At 35.4% G+C, this 23,472-nt stretch overlaps 1 protein-coding gene across 1 annotated transcript; it reads left to right on the forward strand.

Moving 5' to 3' along the window:
• Positions 1 to 988: 988 nt before the first annotated feature.
• On the forward strand, positions 989 to 21,342 carry frk (fyn-related Src family tyrosine kinase). The gene is made up of 8 exons (XM_048206173.1): positions 989 to 1,833; positions 3,814 to 3,935; positions 11,774 to 11,937; positions 12,264 to 12,432; positions 12,544 to 12,702; positions 16,848 to 17,029; positions 17,650 to 17,827; positions 18,468 to 21,342. The coding sequence occupies exons 1-8, from the start codon at positions 1,436 to 1,438 to the stop codon at positions 18,674 to 18,676; spliced, it is 1,581 nt and encodes a 526-aa protein (XP_048062130.1). The 5' UTR covers positions 989 to 1,435; the 3' UTR covers positions 18,677 to 21,342.
• The last annotated feature ends 2,130 nt before the right edge of the window (positions 21,343 to 23,472 follow it).

Consider the following 23,472-nt stretch of genomic DNA (forward strand, 5'->3'; position numbering starts at 1 on the left):
TCACATTTTTTCATGTTAATGTAAATGTCAAAAATGACACAACTTTTGGGGAATATTTTCCATCTCTCAATTATCATTGATTTGCAATGAATTGCATGTATATATGCCTTAAAAGACTGATGTATAAATGTGAGTGTATCATGTGTGTGTGTGTGTGTGTGTGTGTGTGTGTGTGTGTGTGTGTGTGTGTGTGTGTGTGTGTGTATGTGTGTAAGAGTAACCCACACCATTTTATAAATTTTACAAAACTGTAGGTTACTTCATGGCACATACGAAAAATGAAAAAAAGAGAGAAGTAGCCTACTCACGGGGGAAAAATTAGTGAAAAAAAAAGATCAGGTGATTTTTTTCACTTTTGTTTGCTTCATAAAAATGTAACGCATATAAGAAAAAAATTTTTACTGTATAAGTAGCATTTGTACATTTAATCAGTTGCTGTGTTTATAAAAAATTACTTATTACGACTGTGTTAAAAGTATAAAAAAGGACAGCCTTAAAAGAACAAAATCTGTTCTTCATATTTGTTGTCACAAATCTATAGTGACTATTTTAGTATTTTAGTATGACATTAAAATTCTTTTTTTTAGAATTAAATTCTTCATAAGCAAAACAAATGAGTTTATGTTTGAGAATAATTTTAGCATTTAATTCAGGCAAAAAGAGAATTTTTTACTCAGCTGCTGACAATTACACTATGTGGTACAGTACAAATATTTTAAGTGTCCCTTATGTTTCCTAGAAAGAAACAAGATTGTCATTTGTTTCTAAGTTGGTTACCTCAATGGTCAAACAAATCAGTGTAGGCCTATCTTAATCAGGAGTTTCTAAATTAAAAACAAAACAAAACATAGTTTTAGTAGCCTAAAATTGCTTGATTTTTTACAATTAAGTTGTACAAATTGGTGTCATGCAACGACATTTGATTTAATTTATTTATTTTGTCGTGTTTTCATTTAGCTGCCTGTACACTGGAATACTCATTGCGTAGGTATAGGTGGCGCGGCAATTGGAGACTCTGGCCTGAGGGCGTTTGGAAGAAACAACCCGTCTCAGAATCCTATCCGTTTAGCACGACAATTTGTTTTACAAACTCTAACATCAATTCTCAAGTTTGAACTTAAAGATAAATAATACGTTTCTGTAAAACGACATTTCCTTGACAGGACCGCGGAGCGCAGAATGATCTTGAAAGGTGTTTGAGGAATAATGTGACCAGGAAATGCAAACAGATTTTTGACTGCAAGCAATAAATCGCCTTCTTCCCTCTCGACAGGGCTGTGTCACTATCTAGTGTCACCGGTCAAAGTGTTTTCTCAAGCTCACAGAATGGACGAAACGCTTCGTCTCAAATCTACTCAACAATTACTAGGATAACATGGACCCTATGGATCACTGAAATGCGATTTACTGCTTCAATTGAACTTGATCTACACATATGGGACTGATGAACAATTTCACGATGGAAGACTTGAGAGAAAGGGTTTTATTGTGCTGTCAAAACACTTTCTCGTGTTTCAGAGACCCTGCGACTAATACCTCACCTGCCACCGAGAAACGGCATATTGAAGTGATAAAAAATGATTTTGCGAAAGCGCCCAACAGAGAGTTACCACCGAAACCTGTAGAGAAACCCAGCTACGTTTACGTTGCGCTGTACGACTATACGGCGCGTACGGATGATGATTTGAGTTTTAAAGCAGGGGATAAACTGGAGCCCCTCGATAAAACCGATGACTGGTGGTTCGCGAGAGGAATCACCGGGATTTCAGCAAACAAAGAGGGCTACATTCCTGCTAACTATGTTGCACCCTTAGAAAGCCTCGATGCTGAACCGTAAGTTTCTGTGGCTCTTTAGAGCAAACCCTGAAACTGTAGCCTATATCAATTTTTAAAAAAAAACATTTTTAAAGGGATTTCATATATCTGTACCACTGATGGTATGTAATTTATGATTATTAAAGATGAGATTAGTTGGGGGACAGGGATCACATTATGTTTTTTTTTTTGTTTTTTTTTGAGGGATTTCCCTGAATCCCTGAGTTATGGTCAGAATGATCTGCCTTTCTCAACGCACCTGAACATGAACATTATAGTTTATTTACCATGATCTTTCTAAAAAGAAAATCACAGACAGCCATCACATCAGATAGAATTAGTCATCTCTTTTTAACCAGCAGTACAACTGGCACTGTATGAAGTAGCATTAATTGTATAACCCGTATTGTGATGCAGTGATTCTCAAACATGTCCTCAGTGTCTTGAGGAACCCCCAGAACTGCACATTTTGAATGTCTCCCCTCATCTAACACAGCTGATTCAACTCATCAGCTCATTAGTACAGACTGCAAGACTTGAATTGGGTGTGTCTGATGAGGGAGACATCCAAAATATGCAATAGTTGAGGGTCCTCAGGACAGGTTTGAGAAGCACTGTTTTAATGTATAACAGTGTATTGTATTTGCATTGCGTGCACATATGCCCTTGATGGGTTAGTTCACCCAAAAAATTAAAATTATGTCATTAATTACTCACATTAATTACTGTTGTTCCAAAGCCGTAAGACTTTTGTTAATCTTCAGAACACAAATTAAGATATTTTTAATGAAGTCCGAGTCTTGCAGGTTAGGAACAACATGAGGGTGAGTAATTAATGACAACGTTTTATCAGAATTCTGACAGATTCTATCTCTGCATTGTCTGTTATTTCTTTAAGGGAAGCTGGTTAATTTTCAGTAGACAACCAGGAAGTACTGAGCCTGTTAATGATTCCTAAGCTTTGTGCTACATAGGTGCCATAAATCGATAAAAAACATTCACACCTTAAAAAAAAAAAAAAGTTCAAATGAAACTTTAAATTTATTATTCTAGACTTGTAATTGAGTTATTGAAAAGGGGTCTTTCTCTGTCAGTATTAGTATATCTGATAATGATCAACATTTGTTGTGTGTGATATTATCTCTCACTTAAGGCTAGTATGCTGCTTTGTATATCACTTTAGCACAGTAAATAGTTTCTGACGTATGTACTTTCCAGTTTTTCCAGCTCTGCCACCAACTACGTAATGTGCTTTGAGTGTAAATTTGTTTTGTAAGGATTTGACATACTTTCAGTCAAATGAATGAAGCCATTTGACAAGACTTTATTACAATTCATTGCTGGTGTGTGACGTGTCATCATGTCTCAGCAAATTTTCAGCTGTCTGATTCATGTTGAAGTTTTAGACACTACTTAGAAACTACTAGAACCTAATGGACACAAGGTCTCTGCAGTGTGTATATGTCAAAAATCATAAACACTGAGGAGATCAAAGGTTAGTTTATGATATAATAAGAATCTCATAGTCTTTGTTTGAACATGCCAACTATTATTAACTATTAACTATTATCTAGACCTGTACCCTTGATTACCCCAGTGGTTCTCAACTGGCTTTACTTTAGAATTTCAGAACCCATGAAATGGCAACCAACATATTAATAAATCGTACAGAAGTAAACTAAAATGTCCATTAAAAGCAAACACTTAATGTATTAAGTTATCATGATCTGCATAGGCCTAACAATATGCCAAATTCTTAACATGACATACACTGACTGGGAAAAGTAACAATTTTGTAAACTCATAAACAACAGCAGTAGTGTGAATTACCAGCCTAACATATGAAACAAACACTGGGCTAAATATTGCATTACTAAATATTGTGTTAGCCATTTTACCAAGTGACAGGTCAATTTACACCAAATTGATGTAGAGTTTGATTGGACGCACAACCTTTGATGCCAACACAAATAACTTTGTGCTGCTCTTCCACTGCAGATGGTATTTTCCAGAAACAAAGCGCTTGGATGCTGAGAAGATGTTAACATCTCAAGAAAACAAGAATGGAGCTTTTCTAATCAGAAACTGTGAAAGCCAGCCAGGGGAACTCTCACTCTCAGGTACATTAACCTATTTTTATTTCCTTAATAATTTTCACATGTGCAGCTGTGAAACTATAAAAGTTATTATGGGGTTGTTTTTTGACATCAAATAATAAAAAAAATTTCTTAAGGACTATTGCTATCGAATCAGAAGATGTTTTTTCAAAGTTATCGTTTGGCTTATGTTATAAGAAATGACTTGGCAGATTGGTGTCTTTGCAAGTAAGGCTGTCACTAATAATTATTTTGGTAATTGAGTAATCGGTTGATTATTTTGACGATTAATCGAGTAATCTGATTCATTTTTTTTTCTGGTAATAAAAGTAGACTTAAGTGAACAATAGCCATTAAAATTACTTAAAATACATGGGTATAATGACAATCAGGCAATGATAATTGGTTCATATAAAGTATCAAAAGGAAATGATCATGGTTTTATTGAACAAAAAATACTTGGGCTGCCCCCTAATATTCCTATATATGGCTTATCATTTGAAACATTTAAGTAGTAGCAACTCTACATGTTCCCAGATGAACATTATAAGCAACCCAAAAACACTTGAGGTATTTTGCCGTTTAATTCGACATGGGCAAATTGCAATCAAGAATTTTTTTAAATTCGAGTAATCAAGATTTAATCAAGGAACCGTGACAGCCCTAAATGCAAGTACCTAGCTAAAAAAAAAATTTATATCTATGAATGTTTTCCAGAAATTCATTATTGGTTATGAGAATGCTGAAATGTCCAGTTTTCTTAATGTTAGTGGAATGTTTTTTTAAGGTTAGGATGATGTCCCTGAAACATTCTTTCAACTTAATTTTTATTAACAACTCAACATTATAGGAATGTTGATTTGTAACATTCCAAGAACATAAAAATGTCCATTTTCCTTAATGTTAATAGAGTGTAATTTAAAGGGTTAGTTCAGTGGCCAGCGCTGTTCATATGAGCACCATGACGCATGAGTGTGATGCTGACGTAGGAGCCGGCCAATAATTAGCCTCCGTTCTGACGTAGAACCTAGTAGTAGAACCTTCTCGTCGTTTCATAGCATTAAAGGATTAGTCCACTTTTAAATACACTTTTCCTGATAAATTTACTCACCCCCATGTCATCCAAGATGTTCATGTCTTTCTTTCGTCAGTCGAAAAGAAATGAAGGTTTTTGAGGAAAACATTCCAGGATTATTCTCTTTACAGTGGATTTCAATGGCTACCAACAGATTGAAGGTCAAAATTACAGTTTCAGTGCAGCTTCAAGGGCTTTGAACGATACCAGATGAGTACACTGTACACTGATGAGACACTGAATGTCCTACGCCTTCGTAGGACATTCAGCGTAAGTGTTATGAAGAATGCGGAAGCGGAAAGTACGTTCAATGCGATATTTTGTTTATAAAGCATAAACGGTTGTATTTTTTTCAAAAATGACCGATCGATTCGCTAGATAAGACTCATATTACTCATCTGGTATCGTTCAAAGCCCTTGAAGCTGCACTGAAACTGTAATTTTGACCTTCAATCTGTTGGTAGCCATTGAAAAAAACCTTCATTTCTTTTCGACTGACGAAAGAAAGACATGAACATCTTGGATGACATGGGGGTGAGTAAATTTATCAGGAAAAGTGTATTTAAAAGTGGACTAATCCTTTAAGTTTGAATCACTGTAGTCACGTTGATTATTTTAACAACGTCTTTAATGCATTTCAGGATCTTGAATATTGTTATTACGTTGCTTTCTACAAGTTTATATATATATACACTTCAGATTTCATCAAAAATATCTTAATTTGTGTTCCGAAGATGAACAAAGGTCTTACAGGTTTGGAACGAGATGAGGGTGAGTAAGTAATGACAGAAATTAAATTTTTAAAGTTTTGGGTAAACTAACCCTTTAAAGGTTAGTATGATGTTCCTGAAACAGTGGAACACCTGCTGTTGACAAGCAAAATCACTGAAGGAAAAATAAATAAGATTAGAAACTACAACTGACTTCCAGCCACAGCCTTAGATGAAATCAACTGCAAATAAAAGAAGACATTCAGATCTCTAAATATCTCAGCAGAGGATGATTAAACAGCTCACAGCATTACATCTTCACTGTATGAGATCTTCCAAAAATGCTACAATCTCTTGTGCAGAAGTTGAGATAAACCTAGACATCAACCAGTCATCATACAAACCTCAACGAATGGTGACAATCAAAAAAAATTCATAGATAAATATTCATGCTGCAATGCATGCTGGGAGCCATGAATGAGTTTTGTTTGCTGACATGAAGCATGTCACAATTGTTGCGTTTCATGCACCGATTGTTGATGTCTGTGAGTGTTTAAACAGCTCTGTAGTTAATAACTTAATGCACACAATATGTTTTTATAATTTATAGTATTGTGAATCACTCCCTCAACTGATTTGTTCAAAGACTCGGATTCATTCAGGAATTGAACCCACTAGCCTACTCTGTGCGCTATGCTTCCGAGTCGCACAATGATATGTGACTTTGCTTTAGAAGTTTAGCTGGCAGAAGAAAAAAAAAATCATTGTTTTGAGTGACATCAATTAATATTTAGTGTTAATGAAAAAACCTCAGTGTATTGCTCAAAACAACTGTCAGGACTGCTGCTTCTGCACTTCACTACAGTGTAAATACATTCTCTCCGCGCTGTTCAGTGCGTCGCACAGTTTTGGCCCACAGATTTCAAGAGTTCGGTCAGCTAAATAAAACAGGCGACGTGCCAGATAGGTAGGTATTTGTGACAGCAGATGCAGCGTTAAAGGGTTTGTTCACCCAAAAATGAAAATTAATGTCATTTATTACTCACCCTCATGCCGTGCCACACCCGTAAAAGACCTTCGTTAATCTTCGGAACGCAAATTAAGATATTTTTGTTGAAATCTGATGGATCAGTGAGGCCTGCATAGCCAGCAATGACATTTCCTCTCTCAAGATCCATTAATGTACTAAAAACATATTTAAATCAGTTCATGTGAGTACAGTGGTTCAATATTAATATTATAAAGTGATGAGAATATTTTTGGTGCACCAAAAAAACATAATAGTGACTTATTTAGTGATGGCCGATTTCAAAACACTGCTCCAGGAAGCTTCGGAGCGGTATGAATCAGTGTATCGAATCATGATTCGGATCGCGTGTCAAACCGCCAAACTGCTGAAATCACGTGACTTTGGCGCTCCGAACCACTGATTCGACACGCTGATTCATAACGCTCCGAAGCTTCCTGAAGCAGTGTTTTGAAATCGGCCATCACTATATAAGCCGTTATTTTGTTTTTTGCCGCACCAAAAATATTCTTGTCGCTTTATAATATTAATATTGAACCACTGTACTCACATGAACTGATTTAAATATGTTTTTAGTACCTTTATGGATCTTCATAGAGGAAATGTCATTGCTGGCTATGCAGGCCTCACAGATCCATCGGATTTCAACAAAAATATCTTAATTTGCATTCCGAAGATTAACAAAGGTCTTTTACGGGTGTGGAACGGCATGAGGGTGAGTAATAAATGACAGAATTTTCATTTTTGGGTGAACTAGCCCTTTAATTAATATTTAATATTATAAACTAATTTTCGGCACACAAATTTACGTGTACACAGAAGAAAGCTCTGTATCTGTGTCGAGCCATTTATTGTTCTGGCTGTTTGATGAGAAAGAGATTAAATGTAGTTGCAATAAACTCTGTAATAATCTGTATAAATGTATCAGATAGACTATTCTGTTGAGTGGAGCTGAGAACTGATGACAGCACGGCTTGATCTTTGGTTGACCAACAGGCGTTTTATTCTCGCCCATGTAGAGATTTAATATTCAAGCTGTTTATCCATTTTGGTTTATATTGTTTTTCCATTTGGCGGATTAGAGCAAAGTGTGATGAAAACAAAAATAAAAATATGAAAAAAATGACATGAGGTTTGTTTATTTATGTTCATGAGAAGGGTCGATTATGTGATAAAATGAACGGTTTCTTCGTTTTTCCGTTCAGAACGCAAAAACGAGAAAACAAATTATATGAAGGTTCACAGACCACTTTTGTAGATTGTTTAATTTATACAGTGAAGACTATGTGGTTTTAATTTACATCTGATTATTTTGACCACCCTGAAAAACATTGACTAAAAAGCACTGTTTATTTCATTTGTTCTATTTTCATCTTTGTTCTGTTGTATTTATCTATGCTTGTAATTTGTTTATTATTTTCTATGAAGATTCACTCCCCTACAAAATTACCCCAGTCATTCTAGAATGATTAATTCTTTCCAAATAGAGCTATTCATCTAGTGAAACTGTTTTCATATCACAATATATATTGCAGAAAAACAAAATATTGCAATGTCAGTTTTTTTTTTCCCCCATTATCGTGCAGCCCTAGTACATACTACATACTTTTGTTTTGTTCAGAACTCAAACCTGCAGAACTTGCTGGTTATGGCCACATGATCTGTTATTTCCCGTAGCTTCACATGTATCAGCATATCTTTGCTAACACTTTAGTTTTTAAAAATTAAAAAAAAAAAATGTTGAGTGCACAGGAAATACACAAAGAAGCAAGATCCTGTTTGAACAAATACATCCAACATTAGCCAGAATAGCACATTTTAAACAAATCCTAGTATGTCTGTTTCTTGTGTCAACCGTTACATTTATTACCACAAACTACTCAATGTAAACTTTTTCCAGATTTAAAGACCAGTGATAAAGCCTAAATATTTTCTGCCCATGTAACGACTCATTTTCACTTGTTTATCGATTAAATAAATGCCAGCAATCGGCATGATGTTATCATTATTTTCATCTCATCTTACCACTATGAGTAATTTGTATTTATTTCATGCTAAAATGTGGATGCTGGGTTAAAAGATTTAGCTGTCATCAAAAGCACAACTTAAGTTAAAGAATTTGAAATGTGTTTTTTTTAAACCAAGGCTGGAAAATCTGCTTCCTGATTAGTGACAAGAAAGATAAACAAGTGTTTCCTCATTCCAGAGTCTTTGTGTCATTTCACATGTTTTTTTTATTTTTTATTTGCTCATAATCTTTAACAAGATTGACATTTGAAGATCATGAGAGGTAAATTTGTGATAAGGACTCTGCCCAAGGTGCCTAGTTATAGCAACAGCCAATGTCGTCAACCAACATGTGACTAAAAGTAGCTGATCTGTGATTACTCACCAACTCATTAACACTAGACTGTGTCCTGATCTTTCAGTGCCACTCCCTGTAACACAGATCAGCCATAAACTACGCATAGCTTAGACTCAGCCTAATTCCTCAGTCCAGCAATGAAATGTTGCCACTATTTTTCCAAATTTGAGAGTGTGCACTTTGTTCTCAGATGAAATTTATAACCTAAAAAAATGGTAACACTTTATTTTAGGGTCTTTTAACTATTTGCTTATTAGCTTGCATATTACTAGAATATTGGCTGTTTATTAGTATTTATTAAGCACATATTAATGCCTTATTCTGCATGTCCTTATTCTACATTCTTAATCCTACCTAATACCTAAACTTAACAACTACCATACTAACTATTAATGAACAGTAAATTAGGAATTTATTGAGGGAAAGGTTGTAATTAACAGTGAATATGTGTTCCCTATACTAAAGTGTTACCCATAAAATTATCATAATGAAGTTTTTCATTAGTCAGTATTGATAATTATCACGATAAATGTCAAATCTTTATTTCTGTCAAGTTTAAAAGCAGAATTTTGCTCCTGAATGAAAATTGTAGAAACCAGTTAATTGTGGTTTTAAACTACTCATTATTGTCAGAACATGACGAAAACTTGACAAACAGGTGAACATTTCATAAATCTGAGGTGGTATATTTAAAAAGATTATAAATATAGATGCAAGCAGCCATTAAGGGGCCAAGCACAAAGAAGCCATGATAAGTCATGCCCAACAAGACTGGGAGCATCAGACCAACTGCAACAATGAGCAATTAAAGACCTATTATGATGATTCTAGGCAAAATAGCTGAAAATGCAGAGATACAGCCTCAAGTCATTTTGGCATCATGCCTCAAATTCGTTGCGTTATACGAAAATGGTTTCGACTATCAAGGCGAAAGCCATAACTTTTTGCCGTTATGGTCTGAAGATGATGAGATACGATTTTGGTGAAAATCGGACAAACGGTCTGGGAGGACTTTGAAAAAGTAGGTTTTTAAAGAAAAACAAAATAGCGGACAGGAAGTTCGGGCAACTATTGGTATCTATGTTCTCAGCATGACCCAAGGAATCTATTAAGACCAGTACAATAGGTTAATTTATTCAAACGTTATTAGCATTTCATTGTAACTTTTGACCACAAGGTGGCGCTGCCCCAAACCTTGAGGAGATACAGCCTTATGTCTATTTTCGCAAGCGCTACATACAGTTAGTTTGTGCGTTTTTGAAAGCGGTTTGTCAAATCAACTTAAATTCGATAATTTTTTGTTGGCATGGTCTAAAGATGATCTGGTTCAATTTTTGTGAAAATAGGATCAACGACCTAGGAGGAGCTCGAAAGAGTAGATTTTTCAGAAAAGTCTAAATGGCGGAAAAATTTTCATGACAGAAAATGACGTCATAGGGTGCAATTGAATCAGCTTGAGTTTTGTTTCTAGCCCTTACGATTCAAAAGTTATTAGCATAAATGTGAGTGCCAATTTGGACAGCTGGTGGTGCTTAAGGGATTGAGTTAGAGACTCCAAATTTGCTATGATGACAGTTCAGACTGTAGGCTATATAACAAATTATTTCATGGGCCCCCTGGCACTTTGAGAACCGCTAGTCTACACAGAAGAAAGCCCTGTCTAGGCGGTGCTCCGGTACAGGTTGTGTCGAGCTATTCATTATTCTGGTTGTTTGATGAGAAAAAGAATAAATGTATTTGCAATAAACACGTTAAGAATCCATACAATTGCAGCAACGGAGGATCTGGGGCGTTTAATTCCCACCCACATGTAGAAATCGAATAATCAAGCTGTCAAATTCGTTTTTCTACCTATGAACGAAAAATCAAGCTGAATTCTTGTTTTTCTTTTTTTTTCTTCTTTTTTTTTTTAAAAACAAACTAAAAACAAAAAAGGAGCCATTTTCTCATTTTTCTACTACTGAATGAATGATACACGGATTCGTGTCCCTACCCTTAAATGACTGTAAAGATTTGTGAGGACATAGTGGGTGTGTCAGATCCGCGTCATGTGTGGCCAGTCTTAAAGTGACAGCAGCATAAATGTATTCAGTTTCTGTATATTTCCTACCTTAGATAAAATATTTAAAATATTCTGTCTATATGTTGTTTCTACATCAATTTGGAGATTAAATGTGAAATAATTACAATATAAAAATATATTAAAATTAATTTTGGGTGTGATTAATTGTGATTAATTACAGAAAAAAACTGTGATTAATTAGTTTTTTAAATCGATTGACAGCACTATATTATTTGGTTGTTTTGCCTTTTTTGATATACACAATGTCTCCTGCCATTGAAAGTCCATTTAGCAAAACAATGCTATTCTGATGCTTTTGATTGGTTCTCGTTTGAATTTGCAGCGCACCACATCTGCCACATTGCCACTGAAAGCTTTAGGCTACAACCTGTCTGAGAGTTGCCACCATTGGCGAGTGATTTAAAGGGATAGTTTATCCAAAAATTTAAATTCTGTCATCATTTACTCAGTCTCAAGATGTTCCAAACCTGTATTAATTTCTTTCTTCTGTTGAACACAAAAGAAGATATTTTGAGGAATGTCAGTAACCAAACAGTCGATGGGACCCCATTGATTTCCATATTTTTTTTTCTTTTCTTGATGTGCTTCTGTCTGTTTTGCAGTGCTGGACAATGGAAAAGTGAAGCATTATAAGATCAGAAAGTTGGATAATGGTGGCTATTATGTGTCAAGGACTCTGAATTTTCCTACACTGAGAGAACTAGTGGAGCACTACTCCACACGTGAAGATGGCCTCTGTGTTCGTTTGGCAGAACCCTGCAAAAAAGTGCGTTGATAATTTTTTCTGTCAAAGAAAAAAGTTTGAAGGGTTTATTTTGCAAAAATAATAAATATTAATTGAGAGAAAGACTACATTTTCTCACGTAATACATACATAAAAATAAATAAATAACATGAGGTATTAATTTGAGATAGTTCTTTGATTTTGTTTGAAGAGTGTGACAATTGTGAAACATTTACAAAAGTATTTGACTGCAGAATACTAGAGCAACTGACCAATTAGAGTAGTATGCCAGAGAGTTATTCAATTCAGTGTTCAAATGAATATTCAATCAATACATATTTCCTTGCTTTTGTTTGTGTGTGTATTAGACAATTGCTCCAGAGACTCATGGTCTATCTTATAACACTGTGGATCAATGGGAGATCCCGCGTTCCTCTGTAAAACTCCTGAAGAAGTTGGGAGCGGGGCAGTTTGGTGAGGTCTATGAAGGCATATGGAATGGCAGAACAGCTGTTGCTGTCAAAACACTCAAACCAGGTACACACACAAACAGAGATAAGATGGACACACATATGTACAGTATGATAGACATACAACTCCAAACATACATGCAGATGGCTTGTTATAGGTCTTCTGTATGTGCTATAGGAACTATGGATCCAAAAGACTTCCTGCGAGAAGCTCAGATAATGAAGAAACTCCGTCACCCCAAACTAATCCAGCTATATGCTGTCTGCACTATGGAAGAGCCCATCTACATCATCACAGAGCTCATGAGCCACGGAAGCCTTCAAGAATATCTGCAAAGTAAGACACACTTGCACATGCTACAATTCTCAAACACAATTATGTCAAAAATCATAATTGTCAGGTATTTCCCTTACGCAAAGAAAATATATTTCCCAATATATGAATGATCAATATATTAAATGATTTAATATAATTTACAGTATTGTGATAAAATATTACAATATATTGAATAATACATAAGGAATTGCCACTTTTCATATATTGAAAAATATGTGACAATATATTACTAATATAACATAATGTATGTAATTTTATATTCAGTAATACACTTCATAATATATAGATGTATATGTGATCAGATTTAGTACTGCATGTGTAATATATTGCAGATACATTTACTCATGCAGTATAAACACATATATAGAGAAATATATAATGTAATATATTTCTTATATTTTATAATTATTTACATTATAAACATTTGATATTTTTAGGCTAGTTAACAAAAGCACAAGCACACCTGCATGTACTAAAGTATTTAGCAAAGTATTTAGTAATTCAAAATCAATTATATATCAATTATACACAAAAAACAAACAAACAAACAAACAAAAAAACAATATAAAATACAAAATATAGACACAACAGGAGCAGACAAAAAGGGAAGGTTGTTTCATAATTAGTTTCATAATTAGTTAATGGCATCAGCTGTAATTGTGATTTATACAATAACTGATGTTGAATTCTAAGTTGTTCTGATACACAGTATGTCATATTCTCTGTGTTTGTCTTTGGACTTTTGTTTCACTTCCTGTCTCATGTGCCATAGTTGTATTTTTGTAGTCCTTTGTAGTTTTTCTAGTTGATTAGTTCTGTGATCATTCCCTGTAGCCTGTTGCATGAAGCTAGTTGAACAAACTCTGAGTTTCAGAGTAGGTTTGGAGATGACAAATCCAGATAAATTCAAACTGGTTTAGATCAGGCTCAACAAGCTCACAAACCTTGGTATAAACATTCTCTGTCAACTCAGGTTTAATCCAGAGTTTTGCGATTGACTCTGAAGCGCATGCACCTGAAAGTGTGACACGTGCAGCAAACAGCCAATCACACAGAACATGGAGAACGTCCTTTTGATTCAGTTCTCGCGAGAGAGCCACGCAATTCACGTCTCTTCTGAAGATTAAAAGATTGTTATGAAAAAATATCATGAAATTAAATGCATTTACAAAGTAGGAATAAACATTGCTGCTGCAGTGAATGTTTGAGAAGGCAACTGAAAGATAGAAAACTATATCAATGCATGTGAATCAAAACAAATAGGCCTTATAATTTATATAGCTTCACAAAGAGCTCAAAAGAATATATGTAAGCTTGTTTTAAAGCTTTATATATTAATGAATGTATTATATTTGTTTTCATTTAAAAGCAAAGTTTAATATTGTCAATTAATATAATAATTATGAATATATCATATGATTTATATAGCTTCACAAAGAGCTCAAAAGAATATATGTAAGCTTGTTTTAAAGCTTTATATATTAATGAATGTATTATATTTGTTTTCATTTAAAAGCAAAGTTTAATATTGTCAATTAATATAATAATTATGAATATATCATATGAATTATGCATAATTATAATTTATTTCATATAAATATAATAGATAATTAACAGCAAAAGATGAGCAATTTTGTCTCTAAAATGTTTTCACTGTAAACTGATTTAATTTGGAGCGAGAGATGCAGGGGGAGTGGCTTTATTTTATGCCACCTGATGTCACCTGATGGAGTTTGGGTTCCTTGCTGCTGTCGCCTTTGGCTTGCTTAGTTGGGGACACTTGACATTTGACTTGACATTTGATATTCAGCAGTATTCCTGACATTTATTCAACAGTGCTTCTGATCTGCCTGCATTGACACTATTCTTTAAGAGCTGCTGTGCAGCCAAAATTTATGTACCAGTTATCAATGTAAAGCTGCTTTGACACAATCTGCATTGTAAAAAGCGCTATATAAATAAAGGTGACTTGACTTGACTTGACTTTATTGCATCAGATACAGGTCACTACTCCCACCTGATTGGTTGAGTTTTGGTCTGCTATCTCTAAACCAGAACAAAACCTGCTCTGGAGCAGGTTAGCCGTGTAGCGTAAGTTACCATAACAATGAAATCCGCTAAAAACCAATCCACCTTCATGAGCCTGAAAAACCAGAGTTTGCTCAAACTAATTTTGAAATTACCTGGGAAGAAACTGAAACTGGCGTTGTGCAACAGGCCACAGGTGTGTCAGTTTAATTAAATATATGGGAGAATTATTTTTGTGGTTATTATGGATAATACATTTAATTATTTATTGAACATTTGTTATTTATAATATTGCTGTTGGCGTCATATAAAAATAATAAGCCATTGAAGGTTGTTTGTTAAAACACAATTGGTTGAGTTAATATTGCTTGTTGGGTTGGCCAGGCGCTCAAACAGAACAAATGTTTAAATTTCACATCAGAGCCACAATGTTTACACTTTTCTGAGAAATCAACCTTTATGGCTTAATTACCCATAAAGCACTGCTTTGATGGCAGAAGGGCATTTACGGACAAGGAGATGGAGAGAGGGAGGAACACAGTTTACACTGGCCATGATGCTTCCTTATTGCCATAATTTAAATGTCAATCATGAATGCAGTTAGTAACAGGTATAATACAGTTGTGGTCATATTTACATACACCTTGCAATGTTTTTTTTTTTTTTTTTTTTAATGAAAATAAGAGGGATCATAAAAATGCCTTTTGTTTCTGAAGGGTAGTAAATGTAGTAAATGGAAAAATATGATGTTAAAACAAAATAAGAAAATTTAAAATTTTACACCCCCAGCTCTTAATGCATCATGTTGCCTTCTTGAGCACCAGTTAATGTTTGCAGCTTTTGTAATGTTTGCAGCATTCTTTAAATCTCCCTCTTGCTCACTCTCTCCTCCACCATCATATGCCCCCTAATGCTGATTGGCTACATGTTTATTGTGGTGCTCGGTCCTGAACAACTTTTCAGCAGAGATTTTGAAAAATTGCTTACTGCATCTTTAAGGCTCTGGATGGAAGTCAGTTGTAGTTGTTTTGTTCTGTCTCCTCTCTTCTTTTCTGTTCTTGTTGTTTCTCTTCTGGATGGAACGTCAGATGTAGTTGTTTTGTTCTGTCTCCTCTCTTTTTTCTGTTCTTGATGTTTCTCTTCCCTTCAGTGATTCTGCTCAACCATCACTTAATTAGTCACTTAATTATATAATTATTAACCAATTATCATGCTGGGAACTACAAATTTGCTATAACTAATTCAAATTGAGTTCTGCTTGAGTTATTGAGTTCACATAACTTTCAGTACTATTTGAGTGCAATGAACTCATTTTTATTTAGTAGATTGTTAGGTTTGACAGTGTAGACACAGGGGGAAAGGTGGGACTGATTCTTAGGGCCCAGAGTATGTTTTATTGTTAATTAATTTTTTATTTATTTGAATTATTCATATTATAGTTAGGTTTGACAGTGTAGACACAGGGGGAAAGGTGGGACCGATTCTTAGGGCCCAGAATAATTTTTTATTGTTATTAATTTTTTATTTAATTTTTTTTATTGAATTATCCATATTATAATATATTATATAAATTGTGTATTTCATAAAGGTTATTAACAATCCATAGGTTCTTGAGGTTAATAAGGCTTATAGTTAATTTGTAAATAAAGCAATTTAAATGTCCTACTTTTGAGGTTATATTTTTTGAGCAATCAAATATTTAATTTTTAATGCATTAGAGCAGTTGTTCTCAAACCTGTCCTGGGGACCCCTTACCGCTGCACATTTTGTATGTCTCCCTCATCAGACACACCCAATTCAACTCTTGCAGTTTCTACTAATTAGTTGATGAGTTGAATCAGGTGTGTTAGATGAGGGAAACATGCAAAATGTGCAGTGGTGAGGGGTCCCCAGGACAGGTTTGAGAACCACTGCATTAGAGTACTTGACTAAAGAAGCATGCAAAACGCTGTTCTCTCTGACAGTGCTGCTGAGGTTATGACCCACATCATGGTCATGGATTCAGACAAACCTGTTGATTGAGGCCCACTTCATTTGTCAGCACATCTGCTACCACACATCGGATGTGTGTTAACTGTATTTATTGCCTATTCTATCTCTCTCTTTCTCTCATACAGAAGACAGAGGTGCTTCTCTGCAAATGTCTGATCAGATAGAAATGGGAGCACAAGTGGCAGCTGGCATGGCATACTTAGAGTTGCAGAACTATATTCACAGAGATCTTGCAGCTCGGAACGTTCTGGTGGGAGATAACAATGTGTGCAAGGTTGCCGACTTTGGCCTGGCACGAGTTTTTCTGGTGAGAAATAGTCTAAATCTTTATATATATATATATATATATATATATATATATATATATATATAAAAAAAGGTTTGACCTCTCAGCTTGCCTGTAGGGCAGTGGTTCTCAAACAGGGGGTTGCAACCCAAAAATGGCTCACATGTCTCTCATGATAGTGTCGCGGACAGCAGGGAAAGTATATTTAGAGTAAATGCAAAGAATAACAAGCAACTAATACATAGTACTATAAATAACCTTAGCAACATTTAAAAGGGAGAAGTAAATTCTTCACATATCTTGTGCTGTGACATCAAAGATTGTGCATTTGGTCAGTTTTTTCAGTATTTGGCCCAGTGTTAATCCAAACCTCTGCTGTTGTTTATTCATTTATAAAACATTTATTTTCCTATTCAGTTTATGTAATTTCAATAAATTTGCATGCTGTAGGTTCTATCCAATTCATTTTAAGGACATGTTTGTTTACTTTTATACAATAAACAATAACTAATTGATGTCCAATATGAAATGTGGGTTCTGTTGCAAACCAGTTGAGAACCACTGCAGTAGTGTATGCCCTGATTATATATAAAGAATACAACAACTGTACCTTTAATTTCCTCACTGCATGTGCTCTTTAGATGGACAATGAGGACAGTGGTGAGAATGTTTATGAGGCCAAAGAAGGAACCAAGTTTCCAGTGAAATGGACTGCACCCGAGGCCATTCATGAGAACAAATTTACCATCAAATCTGACGTCTGGTCTTTTGGGATCCTGCTGTATGAAATTGTGACTTTTGGACAGATGCCTTATCCAAGTACGTCTTTCTAATATATTATTGCACTTTTTGGGGATGTTGATAATGCTGAGGTGAAGTTCTGTTGGAATAATACAATCTAGTAGAAAAAAAAAAAAAAAAAACTGACTCTGACAGACACGAGTCAATTCCTTTGAGTCTGATTCATCTCTGAAATTAGATATCTTTATTTGACTTCTTTGATTTGGATATTGTTGAGAGAGATTAATGTATGGCAGTGGTATTAGGACATCATTTGTCCCTATCCTGTAAGCCCTCTCCTACACCGACCCCTAAACCCTAACTACATTGAACCCGCTGATTAGTAAAGGTGTTCTTGAAGGTTCAGGATGGAAGCCATTGTTTTAATCATGGTACTGTAATATGAGCTTGATTGGATGCATTGCCGCTGACCTCAACAACAAGAGACGGAGTGTTTTTACCTCCTTTTTAAAAAGTTGATAAGCCTCTCTATTTGATTAGTTTCATTTTATTATTTGCATTAGCATTGCTAATTTTTTCCCTTCTGACCTCACCTCGACTGTATCAGAACAGACCTGCGACCCAGCTGAGAACCATTGTAACATACTAACATACTATCATCATGTTTGACCTTGTCAAAGCATTGAAGAGTTTTAATGTTGATTTTCTCTTTCTCCAGCCATGACAAACTTTCAGGTGGTCCAACAGTTGCCCAAAGGCTACAGGATGCCATGTCCTCTAAACTGCCCCAAATTTTTGTATGACATCATGGTCGAATGCTGGAAGAATGTCCCTGCAGACAGACCTACCTTTGAAACTCTACAGTGGAAACTCGAGGACTTCTTTGATATGGATGTCAGCTCTTACGACGATGCAAACCGCTACTAAAAAACACTACTGTCTTTCAAACTTAGCAGCTTAAAGGGTTAGTTCACAAAAAAATGAAAATTCTGTCATTTATTACTCACCCTCATGTCGTTTCACATCCATAAGAGTGTTCACGAGAGCATCACGACGCATGCGTGTTGTGTTCAGACTCATGCATCTACTCAACACACATGCGCGAGTGTTCACGAGAGCATCACGACGCATGCGTTTTGTGTTCAGGCAAGAGCTGACATTGTTGCGTGAACATGCTTTGGATAATATTAATTTGTAAATTATGTTTTGTTTTGTTTTTTGCACAAACAAAGCACTCACATTGTTTCATAAAATTGAGTTTAAGCCTCTGGAGTCTCATGGAGTACTTTATGTTATTCTTACCTTTCTGGACCTTGGAGTGGTAAGTTGGATCTCTATGGAGGAACAGATACCTCTCAGACTTCATCAAAAAGATCTTAATTTGTGTTCCAAAGATGAATGAAGGTCTTACGGATGTGGAACGACACAAGGGTGAGTAATAAATGACAGAATTTTAATTTTTGGGTGAACCAACCCTTTAATATAACTGTAGATGATTCAAGTGCAGGTGGGTTTTGGCAAGCCAGACTGAGATGCCATTGTAGTATAAAAGGAACAAAATGCCTTTATGTATTCTCAATGTACAATTAATACAAGTAATATGCTCTTGTACTTATCAGGACCAGCCCTGACCAATTTGCTGCCCTAGGCAAGGTTTTACCTGGTGCCCCCGGCATTGCAGCCAATTCCACCACTGAATAAAAAGCTGATAATGGTGAAACTATACAAAAATAGCACCTAAGCCACATTATAGCCTAAACACGAATAGCAAGAGTAATTACATCTAACATTAATGCACAAAACATGTATTCATTGAGCACTTCTCTGGCATACTGTTTTTTCAAAATTAATTTTAAAAGTGTTTGTTTTCCAATAGATGGCAGCAATGTTCCATTAAACTATGGCACATTTTTCATTTTATCATTATAAATGAAATCATTTTAAAAGTGAATTTTGCATAAAATGTTGCTATTTTAAGGAAAAAATAACTGACGTTAACTATAGCTATACAGCTAGCTTTTTCAAAATAACCAGTTGCTTTCATCTAACTACTATGCAATTAGATAAAATGTTCATTCAGTACATCACATTACCTGTATGCACTGCGTAGACCGCATCAGTGTATGACATCAAAGTATCGTGAGAACGATTAGAGAGCAGATGGCTCCATATGCTTTCAAAATGCTCTTGCTGTACTTTGATGTCATACACCAATCGCAACCCATTCATTGGTTGATTTCCCTGGAAACTGCTCTGTTGGTTTGAACAAAAAGATCAATGAGTATGTGGCGGCACTATCTGTTCTGTCGACCAGTGACAAACTGGATAATGGGTGGGGTGGATGTTTTAAAACAAATAATGTATGCATCATTTACAGTTTTGTTTTTTGATTGAAACCGATTTTGCACAATTAACAACACAATTCAGTTTAAATCAAATGTATACTCTGAGCCTTGTGATAGTGTTTTTTTTTTTTTTTTTTTTTTGTAGGCAAATCTGTATTTGCTTATGTGTGCATATTGTATGTCAGCAATATCATGGTAGTTTATTGTCACTTTACTTGCACTCATGCTGGCACAATGAAGCTGAAACTATTGAGGAATAATTATACAGAGTCTGGGTGACACATATGTGTGGATCAGGTTGCAGCATAGCCAGATTAACCAGTTTCAGGGTAAGTTCAAATAGTGAATGAGTCACTGCCTGTCAGCCTAACAGCATTACTGGCTCAAAAGGAGGAATGCTCAGAATTCACTACAAATTTTTCCTCACAGCATTACGTTCTATGTGACAGTAAAGGCACCCTGAGTCTAGACTCTCATTCAAGCCTTAGTGAAGACTGTAATTTTTAGATGTATTGTACAGTTATAGTGATTTTTAAATGCATTTTAGATCTAAATAGAGTTTCTTTGAGGTTAATTTACAGACTGTGATTCTTTTTCTTATCCTTTTATAAGAAGATAAACAAATACATTTTAGATCTTAATAGAGATTCTTTGAGGTTAATTTACAGACTGATTATATTTCTCATTGTAAGATGATAAAAATATACACTACCATTCAAAAGTGTGGGGACAGTTACTATAACATCACAGTTTTCACAATATTAATCAAACACAATATTAAACTTTATAAGATTATAGTATAAAATGTTTGGTGATCAGCAAATCAGCATGATTTCTGAATGATCATGTGATACTGAAGACTGGAGTAATGATCCTGAAAACAACTTTGCCACCATGAAATTAATATAACATTGTAATGTATTTTAATAATAAAGTATTTTAATAATAATGTTTTACAATTAAATTGTACTAACTTTTACAGCCTTGATGAGCATAAGAGACTTAATTTAAAAACATTAAAATCTAACCAACCCCAAACTTTTGAACTGTTGTACAAATACAGACTAAAAAAAGTAGGCCTACAACTGTAATGCAAAATTCATAAAAGTTTTTACTCTGCAATTGAATATTAAAGCATATATTTAATATATTTTTTTGTCATTCAAAACAAAAGAATAATGTATTTAAATATCATGTGTATTCACTTAGTGAAATAAACTCATAATAAACTTTAATACTTAATAATGATCCTGGACTATGCTTTATATCTCCACCACATGGGGGCACTAACAACCTTGGATTTTCAGTTGGGTGCCAAATCAGGCCTTGGTTATTCTTTCGCTTAACCCAGCAGTGTGACCGCCATCAACTGACTGCACAAGCGCCGCCTTCTTGTTTATAGTTGACGTGGTTGCCTTTTTATTTTCTAAAATGCCAGAGGCAGTTTGAAAAATTTTTTTTATTTTTTTTTTTAAATCAACGTGTAGTAGCACTGAGATGTACTGTGGTGGACCAACATCAGCTCATATTGTAAAACAGCAATCTATTTTTTGTTTTTATGTCAAGCATGCCTTGGAAAAAATTTAAGATTTTTGGAAGGACGTGCAAACTTGTGCAAAGGACGTGTATTGGGGATGTTTAAAGGTTAAATATGTAATATTTTTATGTTAAAGGTCCCGTTCTTCGTGATCCCATGTTTCAAACTTTAGTTAGTGTGTAATGTTGTTGTTAGAGTATAAATAAAATCTGTAAAATTTTAAAGCTCAAAGTTCAATGCCAAGCGAGATATTTTATTTAACAGAAGTCGCCTACATCGAACGGCCAGTTTGGACTACATCCCTTTACTTCCTTCTTTAATGACGTCACTAAAACAGTTTTTTGACTAACCTCCGCCCACAGGAATACACAAGAGTTGCGTTTGTAGAGTGTGTTTGTCGCCATGTTCGTCGAAACGCTGTTATTTTCATCCCGCAGTCCAATCACCGGGTCTGATTCCGGCTCAAATTGATAGGGTAAAATTAAAGACATGTTTACAATAACACTGAGCGCGTGCATCTCCACGTTATGGTAAGAAGCGTGACCTTTCCGGGCAAGGTTCGCTAAACTGCTGTCGAATCACAACACAGGAACCGCTGGCACAATCAGAACTCGTTACGTATTTCTGAAGGAGGGACTTCATAGAACAAGGAAGTCATCAGCCCGTTTTTATGACAGTGGAAACAGTGGTATACAGATAAGTAAATTATGTGAAAAATACAGTTTTTTTTTTACACGTGAAACTTGAACACATGTTATATTGCACACTATAAACACAATCAAAGCTTCAAAAAAACACGAAAAACGGGACCTTTAAAATGCATTCTCTTAACCCAAGTTATTGTTCATTGACTACTATTAGAATGCCATTCATGAGTTTATCTCCCTCAAATGTGTACATTTGAGTCCCTCAGGCACCATCTAAACACTTGAGAGCGGTCCGTTTAGATCCATCAGTCTCTTCCTAGCTCAACCTATAGCGACGGTTTAAGGCGTGGCTACTGTAGTAGGTGGAGCCAGAGAGACCTGTCTCCCCCCATTTATAGCAAAAACACTTGAACGAGTTATTTTCAACTAGGTATCATTTTTCCTTTTACAGAACAACAAATTTAAAAGCGGCCACTCAACTGAGACTGCCTTGCTGTCGGTTACTGAAGCTCTATGAATTGCAATAGCTGATACCAAATCATCAATTCTCATTCTGCTATATCTATCTGCAGCTTTCAACATTAATAATCAGATCCTTCTGTCCACCCTCACATCACTGGAACTCCACTTTGCTGGTGGAGGTAGGTCTTTCAAAGTTGCCTGGGGAGGAGAGGCACGCAAAACACATTAACTGGTCACCGAGGTATACCTTAGGGATCGGTTCTTGGACCACTTCTCTTCTCCATGTTGTGTATATGTAGGAACAGAGATAAGAACAGAGGTAAAGCCGAGTTCAGACTGCACGATTTTCAAAGTAGTCGGGTCACTGTTCTTTTCACACTGCATGACTATCTTGGCCAGCATTCAGTCGCTGCTATGTTCATACTGCACGATGGATCGGCGACAGAAGGTTTCACACTGCATGACTTTACAATAGGAAGAATCGCCGACAACTCTGTCTGGCACGCAAACTACGTTTCACAACCAAACACACGCAAGACATGACAAGGAAACAACGCGCGCAAGACCAGAGTTCTCACGTGAGACTGGCCCTGTGTCTCAATCAGCTCCCTAGCTCCCTAGGTCGTGAATCAGTATATAATGAAAGTGAATGTGGCTGATACCCTGATCAGTGCCCTGACTGCTGAACTAGGGAGCTGACTGAGACACACGGTGGGAATATTATTAAAAATA

The sequence above is a fragment of the Megalobrama amblycephala genome, linkage group LG11, assembly GCF_018812025.1.
Source record: "Megalobrama amblycephala isolate DHTTF-2021 linkage group LG11, ASM1881202v1, whole genome shotgun sequence".
In the NCBI taxonomy this organism is placed as follows: Eukaryota; Metazoa; Chordata; class Actinopteri; order Cypriniformes; family Xenocyprididae; genus Megalobrama; species Megalobrama amblycephala.